We start from the raw sequence: 14,678 nt of genomic DNA, 5'->3' as shown, positions 1-14,678 counted from the left end.
TATAAAGGGGGAAAGAAAAAGAGTTAAAAAAAAACCCTCAAAGCGATCAGAGAGAACCAAAAAAAAAGACATGATGCACATGACAGTCACATGCGTCTTATTATTATTAGGTGAACCAACATTATCGACTTGCCATAATTGAATAATCCCCCACTAATTTCATAATTCATTTCCTCAATCAATCCAACCGTTAGTTTTTAGTACTCCTCTAAAAACAGGAAATACAAATCAATTTTTGTTTTTTGTGTGTGTTACATTTTTTAGTTTGTTATACATGAATTTTTTTTAACCCATATATATGAATCGAATTCAAAAGCATGTAAAGTGAATTTGTTGTTACTCTAGTAATTTAATTTGTTGTTGTTACTCTAGTAAAAATCGCTTAGTTTTTTGTTTTTTAAGAAAAAGAAAAAGAAAAAAAAAAGAAGAGAGGGGAGAATAAGAAAATGTAGTCATCACGAGAGAGATCTGACAGTGACAGCGTAAAATCGCTTTAATTGGCACCTCAACGGACAGAAGAGAAAGGACTGGCGGATTCCAAATGCGCGACTTAACCGTATTTTAATCTCTTTCAGTATTCCGCTTCTGAGTTCTCTCTCTCTCTCTCTCTCTCTCTCTCTGCTCCAATTTCCAACGACACCTTCTCTCTCTCTCTCTTTACTGATCCAACATCTCATATCCCACTCCGAAGAAAGATAAAACGGTCTTCTTATCTTAGTCGTCTTCTGAGGTTATCCACCAACATCCATGGGAAGATCTCCAGCTTCTTCTTGTCTCCGTATCATCGCTTGTGCCGGCCGTGATGATGCCGCTGAACCCAACGCCACCTCCACCGAGGTTTTTGACATTTCTTCTTTCTTCTTTTTCAAATTGTTCGTTTCTCCATTTTTTAAGGCTTTACAGTCCTCGTGATACTGAAGAAGTTGCTAATTTAGGATCTGAGTGTTTCTAATTGTCGTAGATCTGTTTTTATTGCTTCCGTCAGTGTCTGGTCGGATTTTTTTTGGCATTTCTGAGTTTCTAATTTTTGTCTACTTAGGTTTATATATATATATATATATATATATATATATAATTATAATTTAGGGTTTTGTTTTTTGTCCGTTTTGATCTTGTTACTTGTTAGGTTTTACTGGTTTTGTTGTGTCTTTTGTTTAGCCTCTCTATTATGAAATGTGAGATTTAAGCACATAATAAAAGATTGTGTTGTTATTTTGGATGTAGAACAAGAGCTCTGGTGGTGACAAGCGTGGATGGAGTTTCAGGAAGAAATCTGGGAAACAGCGAGGCTTGATCACTAGTGTTGTCTCTGAGACTACTCCTGCTTCTACTAGGACTAGAGAAACTCTTGAATCTGCTCTCCTTAAATCTCCTTCTCCTGATAACAACAACAACTTTGTTTCTGAAAAGCAGCAGCCGTTTTCTGTTGGTGATGAGAAGAAGACTAGTCAATTCCCCGTTGTTACCTATGTGGATGAGAAAAAAAACCAGTTTGCTGAGAACAAAACGGTGGAGGAGGAGGAGCAGATTGACCACAAAACCGAGCTGCCTGTTCTTGTGGAATCCAAAGGGACTGAAACTGAAGATGATGATTTCATTGGAACTGATCATTTGCAAGGACCAAATGCTGCTGATGTATCCACGGTAGAGAAAGACATTATTACTCCCGAGGTTGAAAACGCTAGTAAGGTTGAACCGAAAGAATCTGAAGCCGATGATGTGGTCATACTCAGAAAAGAAAGGGATGAAGAAGTTGATGAGTCTGCTATCGTGATCATCCAAGCTGCTGTTCGTGGTTTTTTGGTATGGTCTGGTTTCCTTTATTCTCCTGTGTTTTCTTTATTACTAAGCATAAGCTTTCCTTAACTCAGTGAACTTGTTAGAGATGTTAACATATTCCCCCCTGTTGTTGAGGAACAGTCCTGAAAACTATTCTTACTGTGGTGGTATTGAACTGCAGGCGCGGAGAGAACTTTTGAGGCGCAAGAAAGTTATTAAACTTCAAGCTGCAGTTCGTGGCCACCTGGTTAGGAGCCAGGCCATGGGATCACTGCGTTGTGTCCAAGCTATTGTCAAGATGCAAACAATGGTTCGTGCTCGTCATTCCACAAAAGATGGTAGCCGTGTTTCAGCAATCTCGGTAAGGTTTTGAGATGGCTGAATTATGTTACAGTATCACTTGTGTACCCTATATATTCTGTGGACTGATATTGTTTCTTGTTTCAGGACAAAGTGGAAGCAAATGCAGCTGCACAAAAGCTTCTCGAAAACAAGTTTGCTAAGCATGTATGTATTTAAACTTGGTTTTAGTACATTCTGGCTGGCTATTCAAGGTATATATTGTGATAGCTAAACTCAATTTCTTGTTAATACTCAATTTGTTACATATTTGGTCTATAGCTAATGGAGTCAACTCCCAAGACAAAATCAATCAGCATTAAATGTGATCCTACAAAACCTAGTTCTGCTTGGAACTGGTTGGAGAGGTGGATGTCTGTTCCAAAACCTGAGAAGACTTCAAAAGCAGATTTGACAACGGAAGAGCAACAGTTGGAAGAAGCACAGAGTGTTAAAGTATCATCTCAAGTTGACTTACTAAACTCTGACACAACGGTGGAGACCAAAACTGAAACTGATTTGTCAAGCTATGAATCAAGTAAGCTAGCAGCCCAGCTATCTGAGACAGAGAAAATGAGCCAATATGATTCCCCAGAAGCATCAGCAGAGGTTTATTATGACTCAATCCAGTCTCAACCACCTGCTGCTAAGGAACCAGATTCTTTGCTCGAAGAGTCTGAATATGTGGATGGACAGCCTAAACAGTCTTTGAAGCGTAAGGCTAGTAATCCTTCTTTCATTGCCGCACAGTCGAAGTTTGAGGAATTAACTACATCCACTGGTTCAAACAAAGCAATATCTTCTAAAGATGGTGTGTTGGGTGAAGAAGGAAAAACAGATATAGATTCACCAGACGTTACGAACACTAAAAAGGATCACTCTCTGGAAGATGTTGCTCCAGCTGAGCTCAGTGGATCTGAATGTGGCACCGAACTCTCTGTAACTTCTTCTCTTGACACACTTGATAAGAAGTCAGACGCTGAGGGTGCAGAGTCCAAGGTAGAAGCAAAGCTTTTAGAGGATGACACTGATGTTAAAACAGACCAAACAGAGTTGATAGAAATTGATGTTAAGGATGAAACATCATTGAGTACTGTAGAGGACCCTAAGGAGAAAGTTGAGAATGCTATGGTCGAAATTGAAAAAATTTCAGAGACACAGCATGAATCGGTCATAAGTACACCAGATTCCAAAAAGAGACGTGCTGAAGATGAATCAGGACCTCAAGCTTACCCGTTATCTGAGGAAGCTTTAACTCCGATAACAATCTCAGAATCTCAGGCAACACCGGCAAGCCAAGCATCTTCTTCAGTCAAAGCAAGAAAAGGAAAATCTGAAAAGAGTGGTTCGAGCCAAAAGAGGAGAGTAAGCAAGAAAATAACATCAAGCCCTAAACAAGAAACTGGTACCGGTGAGGCTACAACAGAACAAGAAGAAGGCAAGGAACCAAAAAGCGGGAGAAGAAATTCTTTCGGGTTTGATCAAGAAGCAAGAGAAAGCAGCGGAGGCAAGAACTCTCTTCCTCGGTTCATGCAGCCAACACAGTCGGCGAAAGCCAAGGTTCAAGAACACAACTCGCCAAGATCAAGCCCTGATCTTCAAGAAAGAGATGTTGTTTCAGTCAAGAAGAGACATTCATTGCCTGGTGTTACCAATGGGAAACAAGGTTCTTCTCCTAGAATCCAACGGTCTGCGTCTCAAGCACAACAGGGGACAAAGGGTAAGTAAAACAAGTCTCCTCCTATAGTTTTTTCCTCTGGGATCACTCTTCAATGTTTAGATAAAAAAACTGAACAATGTTTGATTTTGCCTTTGTTTTTTAACAGATAGAAAATGGCAGAGGTGAAAGCCGACCCGAGTGCGACAGAAATCTGAAAAGACAAAATCTTAGGAGAGACTTTGGAACATTTGATTATTGGTATGGTTTTTTTTTTCAGACAATCCTTAACTCTTAGTTTCAGAAAACTAAAGTGACACAAGTGCAGAGAGGAAGAACGGAGAGTGGAGGATAGTCTCTTGTATAGAGTCATGTTTCTCTTATTATATAAAAAAAAAAATTGTTTGATTTTTGTGGCTAAGGAATTTTATTTGGTGTTGGCTTGGTGTTGGTTTTTTCGAACATAACCTCCTCAACTGAAAGTGAAGCTTGTCGTGAACAAATGGGATTGGATTATATTGACTTCAACTTTTAAAAGTCGTGTAATAATATCTTTGGTTATTGTTTATTTTTCATCCAAAATTCTCCCTTCTGTTGTATAATTCCATGTTAAAGAACATGATTCTAAGTTTAAAAGATGGATTGATTATTCACTTGGTTAAAAAATTAATAAAAAGAGATGGATTATTCACTTACAACAACAAGAACTAAAAAAACCAACCACCCTCACACATGTGTATTCAAAATGCAAGTCTACCACACTTGAATCAACTTGCCAAAACGTAAGCGTTGGTGATAACTACGAGTCAATGGGACTGGCTGCTATTGACTAATAGTCTAATATGTTTCCAAAAATAGGGGTCATTATGGAAATACAGTAAACTGTGTGGATAATTTTGGAAAAATGAAAAAGATTGGGGGGGGTGGGGGAAGGTGAAGGACACGTGTATATTAGGCGGATGAAAGAAAGAAAAAAAAAATCTGGAGGACAGATAAAATGACGATGGTGACCAGAAGAAGAAGAAGCCAGAGGATCTAGGGCTTCACAATCTGCTTCCATCTCTTTCTTCTCCCTCTATTTTGCCATCTCGACGGATTTAGCATGCAGCTTCATAAATTCGTCATCTTTTCTTCTTAATTTCCCTCTCACATCCTCGATTTGTCAAAAGTTTTCCTGAGAAATTAGGGTTTCTCGATAGCTTTGGATGAGAGAATGATGATGATGATGATGATTGTTTCAATCTAAAGAGTTGAATAAATTTATTGGGGATTTTTAAAAAGGGGCAAATTTGGACCTTGCTCCTGGGCTAAAAAGAATATATATTTTTAGATTGAAAAAGAAGTGAACTATGAGGGCATTGCACAAAAGGGTATCCTGGCCTCCAGATTTTAAACTTTGTCAGGTAAACAAAAAAAAAAATGACATTTCAGTTGATTGGATTGTGGAATCATAATTGATGTTTAGTTTTTAGCTCCCCTTTTGATATTAGCTGATTGCAAATGATATGATGATGACTGGGAACTTCAGGACAATGTGTTGTTGCTTGTTGGTGTTGCTGAATCTTTGTTTTGTTCTGTGGTATGATTCAACTGGTGTTTGTATCCCTTTATATGCCTTTATAGATGTTTATACTTGATAACTTGCAATTATCTTGCTTAGTCATGATTTGAGGAACTTTTGATTGTTTATAGTGTGAATCTGTGCTCTTTTTTTTTTTTTAGATTTTATATTTGCCTGCTACTTGTTTTTAGTTCTTGGGAATACGTGTGGAACCATGGTGACTGACCTGACAATGAGTTATCTCGAGCTCTTAGATTGGAGTACTTTATCAACTATGCTCTCTTTCTTTCTTTTTCTTGCATCTTAGTCTAAAATTATTTGCCCATTTTTTGCTTCTTTGGATAAGGGGGCTAATCCTCAGATACACATCCAGTTTCATCATGGGATGGTCAGCCTTAAACATCTTTACTCATGACTTCAATGTAGTCAAGTAGTTCAGTGATGGGGTTTCCAAGAGAATGAACCAAGAAAAATCTTCAACAAAGTATTCGGCATGGTGAAACGTTATCCACTTAACAGAGATTCAAATGCTGTCATTTGCAACGTGTTTGCTGATGGAAAATACTTTGGTAAGATAGCTAGGGGATGGATTCGTTGTCCAGCGGAGGAGGAAGAGGATGTTACAGAGAGGAATATCACCGTTTTCCAAGTTATTTCATGTATACATGGTTTGAAAAGTAGTTGATTAGTTAGGCTGTTATGGACTATGAGGTCCTTTTCTTATACTTTACCACATTGACTGTTCCTGTACCACGTTAATGCTGAGAAAGCCCTTTTCCACTTTCTTTGGTTTGTATGTTTGAGATAACTGGTCCAAAATATTCATGTTTGATGTATAATTGTATTTTTTTTGTGTCTACTGATTCTTGTTATGAGATTCTAACTAGCGTTATTTTGATGAACATTCTCTTAGGTTCTTGTGTACATGTCAATTGACAATGTGTTTCTCATGTTGAACAGGTACGGCTGTTCATATCAGAGGATTCACCTTCACAAGTTGGATCAGAGTCTCAAGATCACCTGCAAGCGAAGTCATCTTTAGCTTCACATCCGGGTGATGATAATCTACCACCTGGTTTTGGTGGACCTCTTTCTGCCAATGAGCCACAGATTAGGTTATCAGACATAGCAGTAATAAAGTGGAAATGCTCTGTCCGGGTGAGCTCTCGGATCACACTCTTTAAGCCTTATTTGTTAGCTAGAATCATTACATCTTGGAAATTACTAATTGCAACTGTCCCAAAATGCCAAGATATTTAGTTTACACTTCTAGTTAACAAATAAGCATACGAATCAGTGGTAAACTATGGAGGTACGGTGCTCTTGGTTGGTTTACTCATGTTAGTTTATTTCTTTCTTGTGTTGCAGATTTTGCTAGATGAGGAATGGAGAGTGATTGCAGGGGACGAAAGCAAAGAAGTGGAAGCACAAAATCAGAGGGAATTGAGAGTTCTTGAAGCATTCTATCCTGGCGCATCATCTATTCCTCTAAAGTCCGGATCTATCCCCTCCATATTTGTCCAACACATACATATGCATATTTACTTTTGTTTTGACTTGGGGTCTTTTCTTAAACTAAAATCTGCAGCCCTTCGGTGCCAGCCGATGTTGAGAACTCACATTATGATGATCAGCAAACCATTGTCATACCAATTCTACCTGTAGAAGATGATGACATAGCGATGGATTCAGCATCTGATCTCCCAACCCAATCTGGCACGAGTGTGGGAACAGCGCCATCAATACCCAATCAGAACACATCAACTTCTTCAATCCTCCCTTCAGGGTCAGATATAATGGCTGCATTATCTGCAATCTCAAACAGCAAAGAACAAGGCAGCAGCATGATTGACCAAGATTTGCTTATTAAGATCCTAAGCAACCCTAAGCTGGTCGAGAATCTTGTTGCAAATAGTGGCAGTGCAGGTTCAATCTCCTCCAACGCAAGTGGCCTCTACCCATCTTCAACCCATGAAGCCAATGGAGCAGTTACCACAACACCTGCCTCCAATGGACACTTTTACCCTCAGCCAGTGGTAACACAATGTCCTCCCATGGTGTATCCTCCTCCAGCTCCGTCAGACCAGCATAATTATGGAGCACCACCAGCAAGAGATGCTAGTTATTACAAGAACCTAATTCAGCAACATGGCGGGGAAAGACAAGAGACGCCACCAGTTCAACCACATCTCGGTTTTCGTTACAACCTCCCACCTGGAGGACCTAAACAAGAGATGATAAATAGCAATAATAATAACCAGAGGCCAAGGGATTCAAAACCCAAGATAATGAAGCCTTGCATGTACTTCAACAGCACGAGGGGTTGTCGCCATGGATCCAATTGTTTATACCAGCACGATGCTACACCGTACCAGCCAAGGAATCTAAACAATGGTAATATCAACACTTCTGAGATGCAGAGTGCTAAAAGAATGAGATTTGACAGAGACTGATGCAGAATTAGCATACCACACATGCTTTTTGCCTCTTGGTGTGATGTTGTTAGCAGCAGAGCAGATTTTCTCTTTTCTCTTGCCTGGCTTTGTTGCTTTATATAAGTTTTATATACTTTGGAAATCATTTCTTAGTTTTATGCTACAAATGTAGAATTAATCAGCGAGTATCATTTTGCTCACCATCACAGTAGTAATTATACTATCCCTAGTTTTTTCTTGAGATGATTTTCGACTCATTTATTTTTGTCATTGTGCATAAAACAGAGTATAATCTTCTCTTGACCCTTGATCTAAATGCTTTCCTCTGATTTTAAGATTAATACAACAATGTGCGGAGTAATTGTTTGCTTTTTGATCTCACTCTGTCTCAATTACTGATTCATTCATTCATCACTCTACTACATAATATGCAAATAGTTTCAGGTTTCAAATCGGAACAACACATCAAATGCTTACAACAGGATGGTTTATCCTCTACCAGTTCGAGAGAAGAACAGTTTCTTTCTCTCTTTTTTCTTACAAATCCAACAGGATATCTTTCTTTATATCGGTACATTTATGAAACAGAAGTCTTCAGATCATTAATGCCTGCGCTGTTCAAAAGCTTCATCCCCTCTTCACTCATCTTCTGGACCTCTGTTGGCGACAGTATCCTTATGCACCTTACGCATCCCACAAACTCTCTGCACAAGTTTATGAAGTCATGTAAGGAAAACTATTGTAAGACAGAAAGTGAGGTGAAGTTAATGGATACACAGGAAAGAGAGAAAGAGACTTACTCCCATGGATCATCTCCTACAAGCAGAACATCACTCTCATAATCAACATATACAAGCTTCCATCCCGAGCTTTGCGGGTGAGTTAGAAGTCCTTCCAATCCAAACATGCACTCAATTGCAGATTTTAGCTCCTCGTAGTCTTTGAAGCTTGTGACATCAATTGACCTCCCAACTGACCCGGTTTTTTGAACCTGCCAAGTCAAAACATTCCCCAAAACCCAAAGATTTATATAAGTTTGGTGACACCAGAAAATGCAGTCTCTGTGGAATGATTGAGAGATAATCTTTTTACCTTAGTGTAGGTTCGGACCCGAGGTGTTGCAACTTTCTGCCATGATGAGCCTTTACTATTTTGCAGAAGACTACTATCATCGAAATCAACATTGCTTGATGATGTACCAGTTCCTCCTGAGTTATCTGGAAAATCTTGGCGGGAGAAGGCCTGTGAGTCTGCAAAGCTAGCTGATGTGATTTGCGACTGAACATCTTGAGCAAAGCTACTGTTGTTGTTGTTTCCAACCAAACAACTAGAAGGGTGGTTCTGGAAATCGGTTTCTTTGATGGCACAAAAATCATCAAGAACTGTGTTTGAGAGTGGAGGATCTAGAATGTTGCTGTTTGTGCTATTGCTCATACACATATTCTGACTACCATAAAGGTCCTGCTGCATCAAGGGACTGAACTGGTCAAACTTGAGACCGTTCAACTGATTGTCCCACACATCGTGAAACAGCGGTGAGTTTGTTGAATCTGGTAACACAACAGCTGAAGAATCCTGGGAGGATAGCATGAATGGTTGCTTGTATGATCCGGCAAGAGACTGGAAGGAAGAGACTTGTGATGTCAGCTCATCAGTTTCCAGGAAAGAGAATCCATTTATTGGATCAGACTGTGGTGGGTAAATCTGTTGACTAAGGTCATCAAGGTCAGCTTGTACAGGAGAAGAAGCAGCCGGTTTCTGAATTTGCTGATTAACCTTTTCCTCATTACACATTGTGGCCGTTGTCACCTGGCTCACCTGTTCTACTGACTGCTCAAGTCCATGCTGGACTCTTCCAGAAGTGCAACCAGAAAGTGTTGAAGTCTCAGGTTTTGCAGGACCACTCATACCCTGTGACAGATTCTGTTCTTGGCCACTCGTATTGGAAGCAGATGGGTTCACTGTTAGCTTGCTTTCTGGCTGCACCATCTCAGATTTCTGGTTCATCCTCATGGGTTGGCAGGGTTGCTGCATCTTCATATCTCCTAGCAAACCTCCGTGCCCCATTACAACGTTCTGCTGCATCTCAGACATGAAAGATGGTACGTTCTGGTTGTTGTGAGGTCTCATCATCATTTTCATAAGCTGCTCTGAAGCCATATTAGGGAAAGATGTGTAAGGCATGATCCCGTTTGCGGAATCAGGAACTCGGATAAGAGGCCGTTTTATCAAGCTACCCCATTCGGTTTCACCTGCTGCAAATTTGAAAACAATGGTTTGAGGTTCCAAATCTCATGTAAAGAACACCAAAGGCATACTTTTTCACTAACCAAAGTAAGATGGATGGAGCTGACGCTTGAGTCCTGAGGTCAGAGAAGGAAAAATGAAGAGGCTTTCAGGTGTTTCAATATCCCATGGACTGACCCGAGTAGGCTTATCGTTACATCCAGGCTCATCCCATTCAACCTGAAGGTTACGCCACTTAGAACCAGGCCATCTCAATGGATCCAGATCGCTGATTCCAACAATGGTTCCCATGTACCTAAATACACAAGAAATGGCAAAGTGAATAACCAAATTTGAGCAGTAAATACAGAAAGATTGCAGTTTTACAGATCACTTACCTTCGTTTCCCGGAATCTTCAGTTTCAAACATCATTCCAAACCTCATACCAACTGAGAGCTGAGACCCACATATAGCCTTACGGTACTTAGCAAGAGGGATCACAAACGCTGCTGGACAAGCCCTGAGAACAAACAAGTAATGTTAGAACTTCAAAAATACGTTTACTGAGAGATGGAGCTGCTTTTGAGCTTACCTTGGATTATAGAATATCAAGAAAGGAGTGCGGTTTGCAGTTGCGTGAGCAGCAGCAGCAAGAACACCAATATGCATACTATCTGCTGAGAGAACTGACGAAGGAAGTGCTGTTTGTTGGCGATTGGCACGCCTCACACCAACCATTAGTTGCGACTTCTCATCCCTTTAACAATTCAAATGGCGAATAAAAGTCAGAAGTTAAGCAACACAAGAATGGTTCAGTAGCCAAAATGAGCCAAGATTTTTCACCTGATGAACAAAACAGAATCCCCAGCTCTTAATCTTTTGGATCCAACGAACAGACTCCATCCTGTTGTTAGGAGATGTCTCTTTGGTTGCCCTGAGAATGTAAGCAAGAACTGAGCTTAATACCAACTCAATCTTAACAGAGAAAGAGACAAAATCTAGTGGTTTTACCTCGATAGATATGGCGAAATGTCCAAGTATTCTCATGTAGATCTCTAACTACAAGCTCTTGTGTTGGCGGATGTGCTGTGTAGTCCTGTAAGGTTAACATACATAACATAAGCAGTCGTTAAAGCAAAACGAACGTATGTTTTGTTCCTGAGGAAAAGAGGGACTTACCAGTGGTGGAAATAGCTTCTCTGCAGCTCTACGTGGCACGGAGAAACCTCCATGTGTGCTTGTATCACTTGCAGTAAGCGTCTTGCAGAAAAACTCAGCCGGATGCTTACTTCTGCTCAATAGTCCAAAGTCTGGTACAGGGAACACATCTCTCTCCTGATGCACAAATCGTTTAAAACTCGTTAAACTTCGAAATGAGTCATTAAATTAAGCAAAAAGAAGTTGAGAACTTACAGAGTGAACAGGTTGAAGACTCATCTGCGCATAGATTTCGTCGCTGTCTTTGTCTGCCTATCAAAATGAAACAAAACCATTATCAAGAATAATCATAACTAGTTGCAATAGAAGTTTCCACATGGAGCAATTGAAAAAAGTTTGAAAAGGCTTACATGAAGAGTAACATTATGTACTTGACACATCAACTGAGATGGAAGATTTGGGTAATTAGGAACTTGGGTTGTTGCTGATCTTCTGGTTGAAACAGCAACCTAAATCAAAAAAAGTAAACAAAAAAAAAGTTCAAACCTTTGAACAGAAGCTTACAGGATGTAGTGAGCGTGTTTGTTGATACTTAAACACACACAAAGTTACCTGTTCGCTATGACCTTGTGAGAAGTAGTACACTAAGCTCCCAACTTGAGGTAAACAAACCAAAGGGCCTGCACAGGCGTGCCATAGCTCCGAGTTTATAACGGGCTTTCTCGTTCCTGAACATGTTGGTAACCAAATTTTCAGGGGAAAGAAACAAAATTTAAATATGCATTCGCTAAAGTTTGAAACTTTATCTCAGATCATTCAAATTTCTCAAAAAAGAAAGTAATTTTTTCAGTCAAAACCTTAAGAGGAAGAAAGAAGACGATACCTGACTGATCCTTTAACAGCTTCATCTCTTCAAGCAGAGTAGATTGAGATATTGTTGTTGTTGTTCCCCCGTTAACAAAACCACTTGTTTTCATCTTGTCCTCAACACAAGCCAATGAAGCCATCATAGAGAGATTTGTAATGTTTCAGTTTGTCTCTCCCACACTGAACACTAGGCTTTAGAGCAAGACTCAGATTTTTTTTTTTCTTTACAAACTCTTCATTGTTGTTATTATTATTATTATGTTTTCTAACACAATAAGAAGAGACAAAGGGCCCTATTAGGAAGGAGCAAAGAGGCTAGAAGATAAATCCAGAAAACAGAAGAATTAAAGACAGAGCCATTTCATGGAATCTGGTTTTTTTTTGGTTAAGAAAACTCCAAATTCGAAGGACAGAAACCCTTACACATGACAAAAACAGAACGGAGGAGAGAGTGGGAAGAGATTAAAGAGAACACACAAAAAGGGACTACACACAGACAAGCATGTCTCTCTTGTGGGGCTCTTGCCTCTCTCTTTCTCTTTCTCTCTCTCCACTCTTTTTTTTCTCAGACCAAATTCGACCCTTCAATGAAGAAGAGAAACCAAAGGTGCCATCATGAAACAACAACACAGTTTCTTTCTTTCTTTCTTTCCGGATGCAAACAAGAACAAGAAGCAATTTAGAGAGAGACAAAAAGCCTTTAAAATGTTGTAAAGAAAAAAAAAACTTTGCTTTCTTTTTTATTAAATCTCTCTGGAAAAAACCCACATTTTAATTTTTCTTCTTCTCTCTCTACATGTAATTGTAAGTATATAAGCGTGTATGATGAGTATAATAATAATAATAATGTGTATAAATGTTTAATTTTTTTGCTTGGAAATGGGAAAGAGTGTGCATGCTCTTATCCTGCGCTTAAAACTTTCTGTATATGGCGATGCCGTTGCAGCTTTAGACTCTCCAAACGAATAATATTATTATTTTTATTCTTTCCCAGTTAATTTATATCTATGGAGGAGTAAAAAATTAATTAATGTGTGAGAACAGTTTACGTCAAAATTTAATAAAGTAGAGTAAGCACACGTAATCTCTGATACGCACAGAAACGTAGTTGAATGTACAAGTACTTTCAATGCTTATGTTATAAGTAACTTATAAGGCAGATCGATAAAGCTTTTAAATAAGTACCATGAGTGACGACTCTATGTATATTATTAATATATGCATAGATATTTTTACAACATACAAGTTTTTTTCTTTTCTTGTAAAAGTCTCTTACTTTTTCAAGAACTTTGTTTGATTTTGTAATTGGGAAGTATGTTTTTTTTATTATGCCAGAAATTATATTTTGATTAACTTTATGACAAAGGAGGTTTCTTTTTTTTTTTCTCGTAGCAATTATATATACTTTTTTCCTTTTCCTGCTGAGATTTCGAAAAAGGGATGTGAGTGGTGAGACTTCGGGGAGATCTTATAGAAGGTGCGTATGATAGGAGATAATGTCAAAGTAGCGTATTTTAGCACGAGGCCTATGAGGTTACGGGTGAGGAAGTGTATCTTCCAACCTTTTGCTCCCGTGCTCTTTTTCCTTTCCAAGTTAAGACTCAAAAAAATGTTTTCTTTCTTTGGTTAGTAAAAGTTTAGTTTTATATATTATAGAGAGATTACAGAAGATTGCATATGATTTAACTTATTTAAAATCATTAGTATGATTAGATTGTCTATACAACAATTATCTCTAAATGAATAGAAAGGACTTTAATTTATGATTCTTTGCACTGGATTGAAATGGACCTTTGTATATTGTTTTACTCTATCTACCCAAAAAATAAAAAGAACGAATATATATATCTCGGTTCTGTACACATGCAAACATACTTTATCTCATTAATCTCTAATACTCCTAAAACACATGTGTATAGTGTAAAACCATACATCTTTAGACTTATTTTGTCACATACACATCTTTCGTTTGACCTTTCCATTCTTCTCTTGCGACGATATAATTGACATGCAGTCATTGTATTTTATTGCATAATATGAAATAATGAAAACCATATCACTTTCCATATCATTACTTATATTTATATAAATCGCATACCTAATCGTAAACATAATGAAAACTGAAATATTTAATGTTTTCGGCTCACTAAAGAAAGCAAAAAAAAAATATAAAAAAACATATGTCCATGCGAAGTATGCGATTTGGTGCTTTTGCGTCTGAAAAAAAAAAAAGGAAAAGTGAAAAGCATGATTTGGTGCTTTTGCGTCTGAAAATTTTGACCGCTCGGCACGCGTGAAGTGGACGGCAAATCAATGGTTGAGTAAGAGAGAAAGAGTGGGCGTACGTTAGCTCCACATCCATACGTATCTTTCTTTTACTCTGTCTGTTTCAAAATATAAGATATTTTAAAGAAGTTTTTTGTTTTATAATATAAAATGTTTTCAAGTTTTTATGCAATTTTTAGATTGATTTAATATTTTATATTCTACATTTTGGTTAAACTTGTTAAAAATAAAGACTTCTTAATCTGCATGTTTTAGTTAAAAGAACATATATTTTGAAATAGAGGGAATATTATTTTCTTGGGACCGACACGGCGCCGTTTCTACGCTTCACAGTTCACATCCTTACTTTACCTCACTCTCCTCTATTGC

The 14,678-nt window shown here is 38.4% G+C and overlaps 3 protein-coding genes across 4 annotated transcripts; 2 read left to right on the top strand and 1 right to left on the bottom strand.

Annotated features, from left to right (window-relative positions):
• Positions 1-8: 8 nt before the first annotated feature.
• Positions 9-4,343, top strand: LOC104776103 (protein IQ-DOMAIN 32). The gene is made up of 6 exons (XM_010500110.3): positions 9-837; positions 1,225-1,803; positions 1,961-2,140; positions 2,227-2,286; positions 2,401-3,838; positions 3,945-4,343. Exons 1-6 carry the CDS (start codon positions 748-750, stop codon positions 3,962-3,964), a joined length of 2,367 nt encoding a protein of 788 aa, XP_010498412.1. The 5' UTR covers positions 9-747; the 3' UTR covers positions 3,965-4,343.
• Positions 4,344-4,719: 376 nt separating this feature from the next.
• On the top strand, positions 4,720-8,012 carry LOC104776102 (zinc finger CCCH domain-containing protein 6). 2 transcript variants are annotated; one of them, XM_010500107.3, is made up of 5 exons: positions 4,759-5,178; positions 5,683-5,995; positions 6,297-6,494; positions 6,705-6,829; positions 6,925-8,012. In XM_010500107.3, exons 2-5 carry the CDS (start codon positions 5,954-5,956, stop codon positions 7,787-7,789), a joined length of 1,230 nt encoding a protein of 409 aa, XP_010498409.2. In that variant the 5' UTR covers positions 4,759-5,178; positions 5,683-5,953; the 3' UTR covers positions 7,790-8,012. The 2 variants fall into 2 exon arrangements, with proteins under 2 accessions (XP_010498408.2, XP_010498409.2); XM_010500106.3 differs by lacking the exon at positions 5,683-5,995 and having other exon boundaries at positions 4,720-5,178.
• Positions 8,013-8,155: 143 nt separating this feature from the next.
• On the bottom strand, positions 8,156-13,015 carry LOC104776101 (auxin response factor 5). Its single transcript, XM_010500105.2, has 13 exons — positions 12,040-13,015; positions 11,769-11,884; positions 11,567-11,665; positions 11,412-11,468; positions 11,178-11,333; positions 11,010-11,094; positions 10,842-10,932; positions 10,591-10,755; positions 10,396-10,518; positions 10,102-10,313; positions 8,864-10,026; positions 8,572-8,762; positions 8,156-8,475 (listed from the first exon to the last, which is right to left on the bottom strand). The coding sequence occupies exons 1-13, from the start codon at positions 12,164-12,166 to the stop codon at positions 8,349-8,351; spliced, it is 2,712 nt and encodes a 903-aa protein (XP_010498407.1). The 5' UTR covers positions 12,167-13,015; the 3' UTR covers positions 8,156-8,348.
• Between the last annotated feature and the right edge of the window lie 1,663 nt (positions 13,016-14,678).

The sequence above is a fragment of the Camelina sativa genome, chromosome 3, assembly GCF_030686135.1.
Source record: "Camelina sativa cultivar CO46 ecotype springtype chromosome 3, ASM3068613v1".
NCBI lineage: Eukaryota > Viridiplantae > Streptophyta > Magnoliopsida > Brassicales > Brassicaceae > Camelina > Camelina sativa.
The sequence above is the reverse complement of the archived record's forward strand: the minus strand, read 5'-3'. Positions and strand labels throughout refer to the sequence as shown.